Source organism: Leuresthes tenuis, unplaced genomic scaffold, assembly GCF_036924035.1.
Source record: "Leuresthes tenuis unplaced genomic scaffold, fLeuTen1.0.hap1 SCAF_13, whole genome shotgun sequence".
Lineage (NCBI taxonomy): Eukaryota > Metazoa > Chordata > Actinopteri > Atheriniformes > Atherinopsidae > Leuresthes > Leuresthes tenuis.
This window is the reverse complement of record NW_027325367.1, coordinates 1626526-1644597: the sequence shown is the minus strand read 5'-3', so window position 1 is coordinate 1644597 and position 18072 is coordinate 1626526. Positions and strand designations below refer to the sequence as shown.

The 18072-nt window shown below is 45.5% G+C and overlaps 1 protein-coding gene across 1 annotated transcript; it reads right to left on the bottom strand.

The window, feature by feature from the left end:
* Positions 1 to 877: 877 nt before the first annotated feature.
* Positions 878 to 17791, bottom strand: txlnba (taxilin beta a). Its single transcript, XM_072362882.1, has 12 exons — positions 17718 to 17791; positions 12216 to 12412; positions 12035 to 12104; positions 11496 to 11581; positions 11265 to 11414; positions 9924 to 10118; positions 8461 to 8580; positions 7750 to 7824; positions 5872 to 5964; positions 5659 to 5754; positions 3766 to 4548; positions 878 to 1021 (listed from the first exon to the last, which is right to left on the bottom strand). The coding sequence occupies exons 2-12, from the start codon at positions 12399 to 12401 to the stop codon at positions 878 to 880; spliced, it is 1998 nt and encodes a 665-aa protein (XP_072218983.1). The 5' UTR covers positions 12402 to 12412; positions 17718 to 17791.
* Positions 17792 to 18072: the final 281 nt, after the last annotated feature.

Here is an 18072-nt window from a genome sequence, read left to right as displayed (position 1 = left end):
CTGCTCAGCTTTAAGACTATCCGGGCAGACAGAGACTGCAGACAGAGCACTAACAGTAAAGGAGGAGGATCACAGAGCTGGTTAACAACAGATGGTGGAATCCTGGACCTGGCTGCAGGAACAGCTCTAACAGCTCTCTGCTCAGCTTTAAGACTATCCGGGCAGACAGAGACTGCAGACAGAGCGCTAACAGTAAAGGAGGAGGATCACAGAGCTGGGTAACAACAGATGGTGGAATCCTGGGAGAGTTCACCTGAGTTACCTGCTGACGCTGTGTGTGACATCATCAGCTGAGCTGTTGCTAAGCAACAGAAACAACAGCCCAACCAAAGATGGAGACCTCTGAAGGTTCCTGCCTTCCTCTCTGCTGCACTTCAGCTGGTTTATGTTTTATGTGATTTGATCCATTTATAAAGATAGAAATGTGATTTCCCTTCAGTGATTCATAAAGTCTGAATGAATTGAGCAAAAAGATTTGTTGTGGTTTTGTTTAACATCTGTACAGATGTTCTGCATCTCTCACTGAGTCCATTTGTACTCGTTTTGACGTCCTTCTGAGGCTCGGTTTGCATCGGTTTGTCTTCCCTTCCTTGTTGTTGTTCAGGTGAAGCTCGGCCGCCTCTCTGGGCCTCGGGCCTTGGCTCATTCTGTAATTCATCCACAGAGGAGCGCATCAACCTGGACTCTGTTTAAGTTTCCTGTGTCTCGCACTTTTGAGCCGATGATTTTCAGCTGACTGTCAGTCTGACCCGGTCATTCAGTCCCAGAACCGGAGCTCAATGATTCCCACTGTGTCTGAAAATGGTGAAACCGCCCGAGTGGACGCCTCTGGTCATAAAACGGGAGACTTGTTTGCGAAAGACTTCATCAGCAGGGATTAGCCGCAGGTCAGCAGGTGGAACCCGAACCGCCTCCTTCTCTTTCTGTCACTTTCACAGATTTGTGAGTCGTGACACCGGCTCAGTTGAAGCGCCCACACATGAAAGTCTCCCCCAGCGTGGAGGCAGGCGTCGCGTGTTCGCTGCAGATAGCAGGCGTGTGTGCGGCTTTCCATTTTCCACCTGCAGCCTCTCATTCAGCATCAACACACTGACGGTGTCAGGAGCTGAAAAGCTTAAAAGCATCCGAGGAGCTGAGTGTTGGCGGTTTAAATGAACAATTTATCATGAAACTCCTGCAGTTTACAGCTTCTCACTAATATTAAACCATTTTCAGCAGCGGATTAATCCATATTTGGATCTTTTACGAACTGATTATCTGTAGCAACTGTGCATCTTTTAGATTTGGGTTGAATTGGGAGTCCTACAGTTACATATCTGCAGGAATAATGTTGAATATCACCAATTATAAGGCACCCGTGTGTGGTAAATCCGAATAGCAGATAAATGTTCCTCATGAAAACACAACAAAGATGCTTAAAGACTTTGTCCAGAGCAACTGAAAGTTCATCTTTACAGCTGCCAAATTCAGCAGCTGTAAAACTCAACCCTGGTATTTATTTAGTTCCTCTTTGTGTGAAAGTTCCTCATTTAACGAGCCGTCACTCCTTAAGTTGGCTCCGCCTCCTCTGATAAGCCCCGCCCACTCACATCCACCCTGCTGGACGGATGAAGCCAGCTTCTGGTGGAAATGTTCTGCTGTCAGCTGCACTGAGGAGCATGCATCTTCCATCCAGCAGCAGCCTCAGAGGATATAAGAGCCCAGTGGATAAACTATATCTGAGGCTAATGTTCCAGGAAACTGGAAGAAGGAAAATAACTGAGGCCTCATGAGTGGGAATCCAGCCTGAAGAACTGATGCTTCCTCCACCAGCTGGATGAACCTCTCCATGATGAACTTTGAGGGAAAGATCATTGAATCACTAACCTCTAATAGAATTAGTTAATCCAGGCTCTTTAATTAAGCTCTTATCTTCTGCCCAAAGATTAAAACCTTCACTTCTGCCTCGAATCAAAGCCTCCTCCACCATATCTCCTCCTCCCCTCTGTTCGCTCCTTATCTTCCCCTTTTCTTTCTTTAAGTGTTTGCTTGAGGAATTGAGGGTTAATGAAGCTTTTCCTGATGCTGCTGAGCTCTGATGTACTCCATGAAGCCGTATCTGAGCTCTGCTCTCATTCAGAGTGGAGAAATAAATGATATTCTTCAGTTTATTCAGGTGGAAGCTCCGTGGAACGGTCCTGTGGGTCTTTGTTTTATTTATTAGGTAAAAAATGCTATTTTCAACCACAGAAAACAATCCATTAATTTGATTTTCTTCTTCCAAGCTTTGGATCCAAATCAAAAGGATGCATTAATAGAAAGCTTTTAAAAAAATTGAATTAAAAATAGCCGAAGCAGAATGGACCGAACCGTCCAATCAGGGGCAGCCAGATGTCAGCTGTAAAAACTCCTTTTTATCGAACTTTGTGTCTAATTTTAGCATGAAACCCTTTTTATTCCATCTTCACCTGCACTCACCAGGTCTTCTCCTCCCGACCTGGATCCAGCTGTGTCTCCTGTACACTCAGTAGTTTTTCGTACATTTTGAGCAGGTGTTTCAGGTGTTTTTCTCCTCTTTAACTGAAATAATTCAGCACGCGAGGCCGTCTTGTTGCCTCTCAGACAGCATCACTTCTTCTGTTTTTAATACCAACTACTGGACTCGTATTAAACTTGTTCACTTCCTGGATAAAGTGCTCACAGATGACTTCTAATGCATGTAAATAAATATCCAATAATATCAGAACTCGTTTTGAACCGGTTCAAAACTTAAAATAATCTTTCTGCGTTCAAAATGAAGAACTTTGTCTCCATCTAGTGGCTGAAAGGTTGAACTGCACCTGAGTGCATTTCCACCTTTAACGGTGCAGGATGCTTTTTGCAGAGATACTTTTTAAAGTGTTGACACTGAACCGTAGTTGTTCCCGAGACTCTTTTCGGTGTATTTGTAGATCTTTGTTATCCTCTTGGTTTCTGGGGACTTACCTTCAGACCTCACTTTGAATAATGAGGATGCAAAGTATTTGATTCTGAGGTCAGAAACGGCTTTAAAGCTGCACAGCTTTCAGACTTTTCATGCATTTGTCTGTTTTTGTTTTTTTTTCACAGAGGAATATGGGAATAAAGTCCATATAAGGAGACTGGAGGGTTTGATCAATGAAATGTGATTTTGAACATGCAGGAACTAATGGTACAACAGCAGATTTACTACTTCAGTTTGTCTTTATTTACCGGCATGGATACCAGCCAGTGGTTAACTTTCACATTGCTTTACCCAAGGCAGACTTTCGACGGCTCTTTTCATGTTAAATGTTGGCGTGAGGCTTCACTTTCCCTTTGTTCTGGCATCTAAACCGTAAAAACCTCACCTGGTGATCAGGGAACACCTCGGCTGCTCAGCTGGGACAAACTACAGACTTCAGCCTTTACAAAAACACTTCATAAAGGTACAGCAACACTTCAGTTACACTCATGCATGCGCTGTTCCTCACGATAACACACAGGCACACGTGCACAGGTTTAGCTCGCGCTCTTGCCGCTCCGCTTCTTCTTCTTTTTTGGTGCCTGCTTCTTGGATGAATTGGCAGCAGAGGAGGCAGAAGGTGGAGCTGGTTCTGCTGCTTCTGCTGGTGCCTGTGCTGGTTCTGCTGGTGCCTGTGCTGGTTCTGCTGGTTCTGCTGGTGCCTGTGCTGGTTCTGCTGGTTCTGCTGGTGCCTGTGCTGGTTCTGCTGGTACCTGTGCTGCTTCTGCTGGTACCTGTGCTGGTTCTGCTGGTTCTGCTGGTACCTGTGCTGGTTCTGCTGGTTCGGTTGCCTGCTGTTGCTCGATCTTCTCTTCTTGGACTGTCAGCAGAGGTTTGAGCTTGTCGGTCTCCTCCTGGATCTTGACCTTTGACGCCTCCGGTTCTGGATCAGTTCTCCCGGGCTCTCGTGTTGGTGCTGCAGGCTTCTGGATCTCTCTGTCTGCTCCGACTTGTTCCACCTCTCTCACCTGAATCTCCTCCTCTTCCGGCTCTGTTTTAGAGCTCTTCTGCTCATCTGTAGGAGCATCAGATGTTGGCACCGCTGGATTTTGCACCTCCTCAGATTTAGGTGGTAAGTCAGATTCTGCTGCCTCTGGTTTTACTTCCACCTGCACAGGTACTGAAACCGGATCCTCTTTGTGCTGAACTTTGGTTTTGAACTGGACAAACGCAGCAGAAACCAAATCTTCTTCAAGGTCGAGCTCTTCCTTCTCCTCTTGTTTGTCGTCTGGTGCGTTCAGCAGCGAGTCGGCAAACTGCTGCAGCTTGGCCTGCTGCTGCCTCAGACGGGCCATGTCCTCCGTCAGCACCGGGTCCTCCTTCTGGAGCTGCTGCACCTCCTCAGGAGTCAGAACGGCCGATTTGCAAGCATCCTCGGGTTTGTCATCAAGGCTGGAGAGCTGAGATGGAAGGTTGGCGTTGGAGTGGCGAACGTCCTTGATCTTGGCATAGAGGACGTTCCTTTCCTCTTGCAGGGCGTGGCACAGCGTCTCCAGCTTGTGGATCTTCAGGACGAAGACTTCGTACTCTTTGGCTTTCTCAGTTCTCTGAAAGAAGATGAGGCCGAGGAGACGGTCAGTATGTAGGTAGATGATGCAACTTTAAAACTCTAACTATGCTGATGATACTCAGCTGTACTTATCTATGAAACCAGATGAAACCAATCAGGCTACAAGCTTGTCTTAAAGAGACAAAGACCTGGATGACTCAGAACTTTCTGCTTCTAAACTGTAGTCGTTATCTTTGGACCTGAGAGCTTCAGGGAGAAACTGTCCTGTTATATAGTAACTATAGATCAGGAATGTGAAAGTCCGGTCCTGGAGGGCCGCTGTCCTGCAGGTTTCAGATGTTTCCCTGCTTCAACGCACCTGATTCAGATCGATGCATCATAAGCAGGTTTGTGCAGAACTTAACAATCTTTCGAGGAGATCCATTTAATCTGAATCAGGTGTGTTGAAGCAGGGAAACATCTAAAACCTGCAGGACAGCGGCCCTCCAGGACCGGACTTTAACATCCCTGCTCTAGATGGTATTTCTTTGGCTTCTGGTCCTACAGTGAGGAACCTTTGAGTTATTTCTGACCAGAATCTGTCCTTTGGCTCGCATATAAAACAGGTTTCTGCCTTCTTTCACCTTCGTAATATCATTAAAATCAGGAACATCCTGTCTCAGGGTGATGCAGATAAACTGCTCCATGCATCTGTTACTTTGAGGCTTCAAAAAGTTGCTCAAAGGGAATTTTTTGATTCCTCCTTTTTGTAAATGACCTTCAGAAGTCTTTGCTGTAGAAATAAAGTGAAGAAAAGCTCAACAAACTGAGCTGACATCTGACCCCGAGAAGCAGGAAGAAGGTGAAGCACATCTAATCATTACTTCCTCCTATTGGTCACTAATCTGAAGAAGGGGAATACTGAGTGAAATATGTATGTGAGAGTTTGCCTTTTCACATTTTGGCTGATTTTCACCCTGCCACAGATAAAATCCCTTTAACCCTGGATAGTGTTGTGGTATGATTTCCACCTTCCATGTGGGAGACCCCTGCATGAAAGGTACTACCTCCAGTAGGGGTCCCTAGGCAAGACCCCCTTACCCTACCTGCCTACCTGTGAGTCGCTTTGGATAAAAGCATCTGCTAAATGCATAAACATAACACGCACCTCTTCCATCATGTCGTTGAGGGCCTTGTTGCAGTTCTCAAACCTCGACTTCCACAGGTTTGCCTCTTTCTCCATCTTCTTCATCTTGTCCGACATCTGAAAAAGTTTAAAATACTCCAGTGACTCCTGATGATGCTTCGGAGAACATCAGATTTACACATTTCCCAGTAAATGACCACGCTGACTTTGGCATTAACATGTGTCTCCACCTACAGTTTCCATCTCCTTTTTGAAGCGCACATAGATCTCATTGCTCTTGCCCAGCGTTGCCTGAAACTCATCAAACTTCTCGGCGTAGAGAGCGAGCTGTGGACGAAGAAGACTGCGTCAGACGCCAGCACATCGTTCCTGACAGAAGTAAACCTCCCACATGCTTCAGAAAGACGCCCACATGCTGAAACATTTCTTATTTATATCACTTATTCATCCTTTCCCCAGAGTTTAATCACTGCAGTTCACGTTAATCATCCTGAGACAAAGAGAAACGGGTCCCTGAAGCTGAAGTTTTCATTCAATCGTAAAGTGAAGCTCCCCTTATGAAAAGGGTCAAATCTGACTGGAAGTAGGGTCAAATCTGCCTGGAAGTAGGGTCAAATCTGCCTGGAAGTAGGGTCAAATCTGCCTGGAAGTAGGGTCAAATCTGCCTGGAAGTAGGGTCAAATTTGGCTGGAAGTAGAGTCAAATTTGGCTGGAAGTAGAGTCAAATTTGGCTGGAAGTAGAGTCAAATTTGGCTGGAAGTAGAGTCAAATTTGGCTGGAAGTAGAGTCAAATTTGGCTGGAAGTAGAGTCAAATTTGGCTGGAAGTAGAGTCAAATTTGGCTGGAAGTAGAGTCAAATTTGGCTGGAAGTAGAGTCAAATTTGGCTGGAAGTAGAGTCAAATCTGCCTGGAAGTAGAGTCAAATTTGGCTGGAAGTAGAGTCAAATTTGGCTGGAAGTAGAGTCAAATTTGGCTGGAAGTAGAGTCAAATTTGGCTGGAAGTAGAGTCAAATTTGGCTGGAAGTAGAGTCAAATTTGGCTGGAAGTAGAGTCAAATTTGGCTGGAAGTAGAGTCAAATTTGGCTGGAAGTAGAGTCAAATTTGGCTGGAAGTAGAGTCAAATCTGCCAGAATGTAGGGTCAAATTTGATTGGAAGTAGGGTCAAATTTGACAGAAATTAGGGTCAAATTTGACAGGAAGTAGGGTCAAATTTGGCTGGAAGTAGAGTCAAATTTGGCTGGAAGTAGAGTCAAATTTGGCTGGAAGTAGAGTCAAATTTGGCTGGAAGTAGGGTCAAATCTGCCAGAATGTAGGGTCAAATTTGATTGGAAGTAGGGTCAAATTTGACAGAAATTAGGGTCAAATTTGACAGAAATTAGGGTCAAATCTGCCTGGAAGTAGGGTCAAATTTGCCTGGAAATTTCCTGCATCTTTATGATGTGTCTGAGACAAATGTGCTGTGAGATCAGCATCATTTTGGAAACGCATGGTGGGAAATGGCGAGTGTTATCTGGTGCCCTCTGGTGGAATCATCTGGTATTACACCGAAAGCATGTGAACAATTACCTCCAAAGGAAGAAAGTTGCTGACATGAGCATGTGATTAAAAAGCAAATATAGTTCTGGCCTTTTTAAAGCCCAACTGATTTAGTCTTTGAAGATTAATTGGGAAACATCTGTATTATCTGAAGGAAACACATCAACCACATCAGTTAGAAGTCGGTTAAAGAAGAAGCTGCTGGGACTCCAGCTGGTTGGCTGTTTGACTGACAGTATCTCAGATTACCTGCTCTTTGGCGAGCTTTAGCAGCTCAGCAAACCTGGATCTGACCCTCGCCTGTGACAAACCCTCCTGCTGCTGTCGGACCCCCTGATAACACCTGTGACTGAGGTGATTCTGCATGTCGGAGCACATCTAACTTGTGAAAATGTGTATTCGGACTCTGCTTCGGTGGCTCGGTGCGTGCTACCTGTCCCAGAGGAATATTCACCTGTGCCTGCATGACAGTCCCCTGCTCTGTGAGTGTCTTAGCCTGCAGTTTCCACTCAGCAGCCTGAACCAGTAACTGGTTAGAAGAGAACAGACAGAGACGCATTACAGACGAGTCTTTACCTTCTTCTTCATGGTCAGCTCCTGCTCCTTCATAGCGAAGCATTTCTTTGTTTTGTCAATAGCCTCCCTAAGCAACTACAGAGACAACACACAGTCAATGTGCACAGCCTTCACTGTGAGAATAACAACTGCATGAAGCTTTTTGCACTGGACATAAAAACACAAAGGGAGAGGATTACTCTGGTGAAATATGAGGGAAATAAAATGATGAATACGTCATAGAATGTGACCCATGAATCCATTTAATTAACTCTATCCTGCAGTCCCACCTGGGTGATAATGGATATTAAACCAAGGTTCTCTTTTATAATTAATAATCATTGAGACTGTAAGCATGTGCTGATTTTTATCCTGAATGGACACACTAATAAATGAGGGTTTGCCTCCCAAAACAAAGGGTCCGGTCCAATGGTTGGTCTCCCTCAGGAGCTGGAAGTGTGTGAAAGTCGACTCAAAGCCCCGATCCTTCACATGATCTGTGGAGGACACGTTTTCTACCTGCCGTTTGCTTTCATGGCGTTCAATTCTTCCTGTAATGAACCTTTTGTCACGGTTCTTACATGAGAAGTTATTAAACTTCAACCACAGGCTTGGGAAAGACGTACCGCTGCCTGACATTACGTTTTAAAAGCCTTTTCTCCCACATAATGACTTGAAAGTGTGAGTTCTGAGCCAGCTGTGACGGTCCAGTAAAAGCAGGCGTTTACTCACATATTCCTTCTCCCGCTTGTGCTTCTCCTCGGCGTCGTTCAGCAGGGCGTTGGCCTGCTGCAGTTTGGCTTCGGTCAGCTTGAGCTGCAGGTCGTGGTGCCTGTTGATCTTCTCCAAACTCTGCAGGAAGACGAGGACACAAACTGTAACGAGGCTGAATGTTTTCCACCAGGCTCTGAAGGTCGGCCGGTTCCTGATTGGTTCTGTTGTTCAGAGACTGACACAAATATTCATTTTCATAAAGTTTGCTGCTCTGGTGTCTTCAGATCCTTTAGTTACTCGTGTCTGAGCTGAAATGAAAGGCTTTTGTTCACATTTACTCCTTCTTTTCTCAGACCTGTCAGTCAGTCTCTGGGCCAGATCCGGACTGATGGCAGCACAGTTTAAGGTCTGGGCAGCTCCCTGGTCTTGGACCCGGAGCCACTTAGTCGTTCCCCATCCTGCTGGAAAAGGTTCTTCTAACTGTTCTTGGATGCTTGGAAGAAGTTTGTCTTGAGGGTGTTTTGGTTCCCTTCTTTATTCAGGACTGTGTTCACTCCTTTGGATGAGAAGCGACCCCAAACATGTCAGCAGGACTGGTGCAAAGCTCACCTTTACCTCACCTTTACCTCACCTGACCGCGTCAGCAGTCCAGTCCCTGAACTTTCTGCAGAATATCACCCTGTCCTTGATGTTTCCATCCAAACTCTGTTCATGTGTCGTCCCACGATGGTGGAATGACCTACCGAGCGCTACCAGAACAGGGGCGTCCCTGTCTATCTTCAAGAAGCTCCTGAAAACCCAGCTCTTCAGAGAGCATCTCCTATCCCAGCACTTACCTTGTACTTCCCTCCCCCCTCTATCTCTGCCCTTTATCTTTCTGCTCTTCCTTCTATGCCTGCACCCTATCTCTACTCTGTCCCCTCTGACAGAGTCGGACTCCTGGGTTCCTTCTATGGAGCTTATTGTTAGCTTTTATAAAGCTGTTATATCTTCATTTGTAAGTCGCTTTGGATAAAAGCGTCTGATAAATACAGAAACATGAACATGTTTCTTCCTGGAAAGAAGTGAAGCTTCTTGGCTGCTTTCTTGACACCAGGCCATCCCCCAGAAGTCTTCTCCTCGCCCTTCCTGAGCCAGCTCTGCCCTGGTGGCGCCCCGCTGCTGGATCACCTTCAGGGTTTGGGTTGGACGGCGCCGGAGGCCTGAAGACTTCTTCACCACAATCAGACCTTGATTTAGCTGCAGTCTTACTTGCAGCAGCATCCTCGGCTGTGGAGCCTTTTAAAGCAAACTGCAGGTGTTTCCATGCAGGTAACCGTGGTCACCAGAGGAAGAGCAAAGGTTCCAGGCATCTCATCTCCAGCCTGAGTTAAAGACAGGTCCCTGAAGTGGTGTCAGCAGCTCCTTTCCAGCCCGAAGCAGCAGCTCTGTGAAAATGAATACTGGTGTCCAACCTTTGGCCCTCCTCCTCCTCCTCTTACCTCCTCCCTGCGCTCACACTGGTTCATGAGACTCTCCAGTTTGTCGGTCAGGTTGGTGTTTTCGTTGCGCAGCTTGTTGTTTCGTGCGCTGTGCTGCTCGATCTGAGCCTGGATCTCCGTCAGCATCTCTTGGAACTGGCTGGTGATCTCCTTCCTCTTCTCCTCATCCTCCCTGCAGCGCTGCAGCGTCTCCTCCTGCGGGAGAGAACAGCCGGATTGATTCAGCCGAGAACATTTCTGTCTCACCTCTTTAATTCAATTCAATTCAGTTTTATTTATAAAGCGCCAGATTACAACAATTATCATCTCAAGGCACTTAAGTAATAAAGTCCAATTCAAGCCAATTGGAATTCAATTCATTGTAATTATAATCCAATTAATTCATATGGAGCCAATTCAAGAATAATATCCGAGCTAAGGAAACCAACAGATTGGACCGAAATGTAGTTTTAGTTCTGAACCGTAAATATTACAGCTGCATAAGAATTTATGGTCCTCCTGAGGACCGAAGCTGTCCTTTAACCAAAACGGCTCTAAAAACACCTTCTTCTTGGCTTTCAAACCCCGCAGACATCTGTCTGTACTTATGATTTAAAGTAAAGTGAGTTCAGGAAGTAGTCAGACCCTCAAAGCTTTAAGTTTAAGAAACTATTTCACTTTTATTCCAAAATCTTTCACTTTTGGTCTAATAATTCTCGATGATTCGGTCTTTCAGCAGGTCCTTTATTCGCTGAATTTTGGCTGAAAGTGGTCGAGGCAGATGGCCGCCCTTCCTGGTTCTGGTTCTGGTTCTGATGGAGGTTTCTTCCTGTTAAAAGGGAGTTTTTTCCTCCCACAGTCGCCTCGTGCAGCTCAGAACGGGGGATTGGACCAGAGAGAAGCTCTTTAACTCCTTTTCTTTCACTGGTTCTGTAGGAATTTGGTTGGATTGGACTGAATTGGACTGTAATTGGCTGGAGATGACTAAATAAAACTGAATTGAATCTTTATGAGTGTGGTGGCAAAGTTTGGGTTTAATCTCCGTTATAAATCGCTGATTTCGTGGACTTTTGGCCCCAGTGTTGCATTCATAAACTAAGTGAATAACTCTTGGCTGGGCAGAAAAGTCTCTGCTGCAGAATGAGCTGCTCCTCAGGTCTGAATCCTAACTTTGCTGTTTGTCCTGATGAGTTACTGAAGGCAGATTAATGTAAAAACACATTCACACCATGTGAGTCTTGGTGACGTTCTGCAGACACTGCCAGCCTCGGAGTGTCTGATTTCAGATGTATTTTTAGCTGCCATCAGCCGCCATCATTCACCAGCTGTGTCGGGGGGAAATAAACTGCGGTGCATACGAACCCTGACTGTGTTGTAGTGAGCATGCAGCTCCCTGCACAGCGTCTCCAGTTTGCTGCGAGCTGCGGCGCTGCTGCGCCGCTCGGCCTGCAGGGCGGACAGCTTCTGCTGCACGGCGTTCAGCCGCTGCTCGTCACTGCGCCGCAGCGATGCCTGCAAACGCACACGGCTGCATGAAGACGACTGTCTGCGTTAACAGCTGATCTGTGACACCACGGAGGCAGGCTTTCTCACCAGTTCAGCGTACTTCCTGACCAGATCCTCCAGCTTCTCCTCAGGAGAAGACAGGTTGTTCAGACTCTGCTTGATGAGAGAAACGTCTGCAGAGAGGAAGCAGTTCATGGAAGTCAGCTCATTTTTTAAAGAAAGAAAACTTCTTATTGTATCAGTCAAAGCAGATGAAACATCCTTAATACCATATTTAATAAAAATATAGAAGGATTTAAGATTATTTTCCCCTGCAGAACTGTTAAATCAGATTTGGATTTAAAAGAAAAGCAGAACCTGGTGTTTATCCTATCGCCTTAAATTCAGGAGGATCCTTTTTATTCTCTTTAAATTCTTTGAAAATCATTTAAAATCAGTTTGTTTATGAACTATTTTGCAGTATATGGTACCAGATTCTGTAGAAACCTGCTGATTTTGAAAGATGTGTAGAAAAATAAAGCTGAATATGTGTAAATGAAAGTAAAAATGAACCAAAAAGATGGTTAAAAACCACAGAAGCTGGAACACTGATTCATTAATTTAATTTTAGTTTCAGACTGCCTCACCTGTGTCCACGGCAGCTGTGAGGTCGCCTTTGGCCTCCTTCACCTGCTCCACCTCTGCCTCCGCCGCACTCTGCTGCATCCAAACCAACACGGAACATTTGTCACATTTACATCCCCACAGCAGCTGGAAACTAGGCCGAGTAAAGCTGGAGCTTCCCTGTTAAATCTCTAAAGAAGTCACCTGTTTGTCCAGCAGGTCGACTGTGGAGCCGTGCACGCTGATGATGTCATCCAGCCGCCGCCGGAACTCCACCATGGGGTCGAACGTGTCCGAGGAGGAGGAGGGGCGGGCTGCAGCCTCCAGGGAGGACCCCTGCTCAGGTTGGGGGGGCACCAGCACCTCGGCTGCTTTCATGGACGTCTCCATCCTCAGTTTTACTGATGGCCAGAGAGCAGGTGGGTGCAGTTTGACTTCATTCAGTCACACAGACACAATTTAACTCAACATTGGAGCAAACGCTATACAAATGAAGATATAACAGCTTTATAAAAAGCTAACAATAAGCTAACAATAAGCTAACAATAAGCTAACAATAAGCTCCATAGAAGGAACCCAGGAGTCCGACTCTGTCAGAGGGGACAGAGTAGAGATAGGGTGCAGGCATAGAAGGAAGAGCAGAAAGATAAAGTGCAGAGATAGAGGGGGGAGGGAAGTACAAGGTAAGTGCTGGGATAGGAGATGCTCTCTGAAGAGCTGGGTTTTCAGGAGCTTCCTGAAGATAGACAGGGACGCCCCTGTTCTGGTAGCGCTCGGTAGGTCATTCCACCATCGTGGGACGACACATGAACAGAGTTTGGATTGTCTTAGGCGTGGTGTAGGAGCTGCTAGACGACAATCCTGGGACCAACGGAGGGACCCAGTTGGGACAGAAGCCTTTGCAGGAGCATTCAAGTAGATGGAGCCGTTCCATTAAGCTCTTTGTAGCTAACATCAGGGACTTGGATCTGATGCTAAGGGCAGCCAGAGGAGCTCAATGAACAGAGGGGGGGCGTGTTCTTTTAGGCTGATCCAAGACCAGCCGAGCCGCAGCGTTCTGGACCATCTGCAGAGGTTTCACAGGCTGGAGACCAGTTAGGAAACCAGTTAGGAAACCAGTTAGGAGAGCAGTTAGGAAACCAGTTAGGAGACCACTTAGGAAACCAGTTAGGAGACCAGTTAGGAAACCAGTTAGGAGAGCAGTTAGGAGACCAGTTAGGAGACCAGTTAGGAAACCAGTTAGGAAACCAGTTAGGAGACCAGTTAGGAAACCAGTTAGGATAGCAGTTAGGAAACCAGTTAGGAAACCAGTTAGGAGACCAGTTAGGAAACCAGTTAGGATAGCAGTTAGGAGACCAGTTAGGAGACCAGTTAGGAAACCAGTTAGGAGAGCAGTTAGGGAACCAGTAGGAGACCAGTTAGGAGACCAGTTAGGAGACCAGTTAGGAAACCAGTTAGGAGAGCAGTTAGGAAACCAGTTAGGAAACCAGTTAGGAGACCAGTTAGGAGACCAGTTAGGAAACCAGTTAGGAGAGCAGTTAGGAGACCAGTTAGGAAACCAGTTAGGAGACCAGTTAGGAGACCAGTTAGGAAACCAGTTAGGAGACCAGTTAGGAGACCAGTTAGGAGACCAGTTAGGAGACCAGTTAGGAAACCAGTTAGGAGAGCAGTTAGGAGACCAGTTAGGAGACCAGTTAGGAAACCAGTTAGGAGACCAGTTAGGAAACCAGTTAGGAGAGCAGTTAGGAGACCAGTTAGGAGACCAGTTAGGAGACCAGTTAGGAGACCAGTTAGGAGAGCAGTTAGGAAACCAGTTAGGAAACCAGTTAGGAAACCAGTTAGGAGAGCAGTTAGGAGACCAGTTAGGAGACCACTTAGGAAACCAGTTAGGAAACCAGTTAGGAGAGCAGTTAGGAGACCAGTTAGGAGACCAGTTAGGAGACCAGTTAGGAAACCAGTTAGGAGAGCAGTTAGGAGACCAGTTAGGAGACCAGTTAGGAAACCAGTTAGGAAACCAGTTAGGAGACCAGTTAGGAAACCAGTTAGGAGACCAGTTAGGAGACCAGTTAGGAGACCAGTTAGGAAACCAGTTAGGAGACCAGTTAGGAGAGCAGTTAGGAGACCAGTTAGGAGACCAGTTAGGAAACCAGTTAGGAGACCAGTTAGGAGACCAGTTAGGAGACCAGTTAGGAAACCAGTTAGGAGAGCAGTTAGGAGACCAGTTAGGAGACCAGTTAGGAAACCAGTTAGGAGACCAGTTAGGAAACCAGTTAGGAGAGCAGTTAGGAGACCAGTTAGGAGACCAGTTAGGAGACCAGTTAGGAGAGCAGTTAGGAGAGCAGTTAGGAGAGCAGTTAGGAAACCAGTTAGGAAACCAGTTAGGAAACCAGTTAGGAGAGCAGTTAGGAGACCAGTTAGGAGACCACTTAGGAAACCAGTTAGGAGACCAGTTAGGAAACCAGTTAGGAGAGCAGTTAGGAGACCAGTTAGGAGACCAGTTAGGAGACCAGTTAGGAAACCAGTTAGGAGAGCAGTTAGGAGACCAGTTAGGAGACCAGTTAGGAAACCAGTTAGGAAACCAGTTAGGAGACCAGTTAGGAGACCAGTTAGGATAGCAGTTAGGAGACCAGTTAGGAGACCAGTTAGGAAACCAGTTAGGAGAGCAGTTAGGGAACCAGTAGGAGACCAGTTAGGAGACCAGTTAGGAAACCAGTTAGGAGAGCAGTTAGGAAACCAGTTAGGAAACCAGTTAGGAGACCAGTTAGGAAACCAGTTAGGAAACCAGTTAGGAAACCAGTTAGGAGACCAGTTAGGAGAGCGTTGCAGGATTCAAGGTGGGAGATGACCACGGCCTGCAGCAGGAGCTGGGGGGCATGTTGGGTCAGGTATGGTCTGATCTTTCTTATGTTTAGTAATGCAAAGCGGCTGAACGAGTAACCGAGGTAACGAGATCTTTGAAGGTTAGTTGGTCATCAATCATGACACCCAAGTTTCTATCAACCTTTGATGGAGCAAGAGATTCGGTTTGGATGCAGATGCTGTGGTGTTTGGTTAAATGGTAAATGGACTTGTACTTGTATAGCGCTTTTCTAGTCTAACTGACCACTCAAAGTTGGTTTGGCTGGGAAGAAAAGCAGCTCAGTTTTTGGGAGGTTAAGTTGGAGGTGATGGGCTTTCATCCATGTTGACGATGAGGATTCTGGGATTTACAGCAAACTGAGGCCGACTTCTTACAGAGCATCTCATCCTTTACTGGCCTTTACCAATAACCACGCTGATCCGTCAGCTGTCTGCATGTGTAACTAATCTTTAAATCCAGCTCAGTAACCTGATCAGGCTGCATGTTGGCCGTGTTATTGATGTGATCTGCTGCTCTGACACCAGGTAAAGTCGGTTAAAGTTCAGTTTATACGAGCTACCGGCCATGATGACTCCTGACAGAAAGACAAAGGAGAGAAAACTAATGCCGACAGAATTAACCCTGCAGTGGAAGTCAGATGTAGCCTCAGACTGCTCTATACAACGAGTGAATCAACTTTAATGAATCAACTTTAATGAATCAACTTTAATGAATCAACTTTAATGAATCAACTTTTATGAATCAACTTTTATGAATCAACTTTTATGAATCAACTTTTATGAATCAACTTTTATGAATAAAGTTTGTCCTTCAGCAGCAGCTAACGCTAACAGCTTAGCTAATGAAGACACCAACTTCTTAGGAGTTACTGCTGTTCCTTTCTGAAAGATGAACATTATTGTTCCCACATTTCGTCACATTTCGTGACTGAGCTTAAACCATCGGGTCAAATTATTTCAGAATCCACATCTATGGTGACGATGGAAGGTTTCATCTTTCATTTTGACCAAATGTTTTCCACAGCTGCACAAATATCCTTTAGTTTGATAATTTTATTATCTTTTATTACTTTGTTTTGTGGCTCACACAGAAAATGACTGGTTCTGGTTCTGGTTGGTCCACCTAAACTCAGTTCTGCCTGGTTCTGGTTGGTCCACCTAAACTCAGTTCTGCCTGGTTCTGGTTGGTCCATCACTCTCTTCCTCCAGCAGCTGTTTATCTGCACAGTTGTGTCACAACATGACTGTTGCGCAGTTATTGTATCTGTCAAGTTAAAATTAGCCGTCTGAGCCCGTCAACACACACACACACACACACACACACACACACACACACACACACCTGTTGTAGTATCTATTCGGGGAGCGTCCAAATATGGACAGACCGCCTGTTACACTCACTAACACACACTTAAAAACACATTAACACACATACACACACGCTAACACACATGCTAACACACACACTAACATATGCTAACACACATGCTAACACACACTAAAACACACGCTAACACACATGCTAACACACACTAAAACGCACGCTAACACACACACTAACACATGCTAACACACGCTAACACACACATAAACACACGCACACACACACTAACACACAAGCTAACACACACACTAACACACAGACTAACACACGCTAACACACACTAAAACACACGCTAACACACACACTAACATATGCTAACACACACGCTAACACACATGCTAACACACACACTAAAACACACGCTAACACACATGCTAAGACACACTAACACACGCTAACACACACACTAACATATACTAACACACATGCTAACACACACTAAAACACACGCACACACACACATACACACACATTAACACACATACACACAGGCTAACACACATGCTAACACACACTAACACAGGCTAACACACATGCTAACACACACTAAAACACACGCTAACACACACACTAACACATGCAAAGACACACACTAAAACACACGCTAACACACACACTAACACATGCAAAGACACACACTAAAACACGGTAACACACACACACACATGCTAACACACACACTAACATACGCTAACACACTGTCACTTTCTATTGTTAATCACCTTCATATCATTCAGTACCCCCCCATCCCACATAGTGATTAGGCTCCACCCCCTGCTTTGCACAACCAATCACAGCCCTCCTGAATTTCAAGAAGTTGACCAACTGACACAATAATAAAAACACAGTTATTGGTTTGCTTAATGCATCCACCAGATGGTCATCATGACTCAGAGTGGCCGAAATAATGAAAACACGGCGTGAAAATAACCACGATGAAGTCATCCCACAGACATCCACTTAAAGTTGAACTAAAACAGAAATAAAATGTCATCTTTGCAGGTTTTTTATGTTTTGAATCAGTTCAGATCATATCCACCTGTTAGAGACGTTTCTACACTTAAACATCAAGAAAAAGAGCAAAATAAGTTTCTCAGTTTCTCAGGCAGATGGAGACAACAGCTCAGGAAACAAAGTTATCAGCCTGAATGGTGTAAAGCAACAGCAGAGACATTTAGCCTAAAGGAAATGTACAAAAAGCTGTGACTGGCCTGGATGTGTCGCTCATTTCTCCTCCCACTAAAGACCGTGAAACTTAAAGCAACTTGTCATGCAGTGCAGCCGTTACAGAAGCTCTTCAAGGCTTTTTCTGGGTGTTTTACATTAAAATCCTGTTAAACATTGATCCACCATCACATGTTAATGTGTCCAAACAACCAACTGTTAGCATCTCTGAAATAACCAACTTTAAAAGAGTCAAAACAGGAGATTTCTGCTGTGGTTCAGAGTGGAAAAAGTCTTACCAGGATCAGTGGAGCGAAGGAGAGGAGGTGAAGAGCAAACAAGCAGAGGAAGGAGAGGAGGAGGAGGGTCCTGCTGACAGCTGACCCCCAAAATAACCCGAGAGGATCAGCTCAGGGCCACATATCGTGTCGTGCACGTGATGAAACGGGCTGCCGGAGGCTCCCTGGGAATTTAAAGAAGTCCATTTATTGTCAATGCGTCACTGACATTTAATCTGAGGCCAAACAGAAGCCATGATCTATTGTTCCACCATTACAGACATCGTTGTGTCAGAAATATCCATCTCAGGCCACTTTTAACAACTTCAACACGAACATTTATTAAAATGCCGCATTACAGCAAAACTGGCAGCAA

What these genes read in the sequence shown, in the direction of transcription:
- txlnba (XM_072362882.1), bottom strand. Translation starts at nt 12,401, where the DNA reads ATGGAGACGTCCATGAAAGCAGCCGAGGTGCTGGTGCCCCCCCAACCT. An exon ending in TCAGGAAGTACGCTGAACTG is followed by an intron (nt 11,415 to 11,495) that starts GTGAGAAAGCCT and finishes GTGCGTTTGCAG; the next exon opens with GCATCGCTGCGGCGCAGTGA. An exon ending in AGTGTGAGCGCAGGGAGGAG is followed by an intron (nt 8,581 to 9,923) that starts GTAAGAGGAGGA and finishes GTCTTCCTGCAG; the next exon opens with AGTTTGGAGAAGATCAACAG.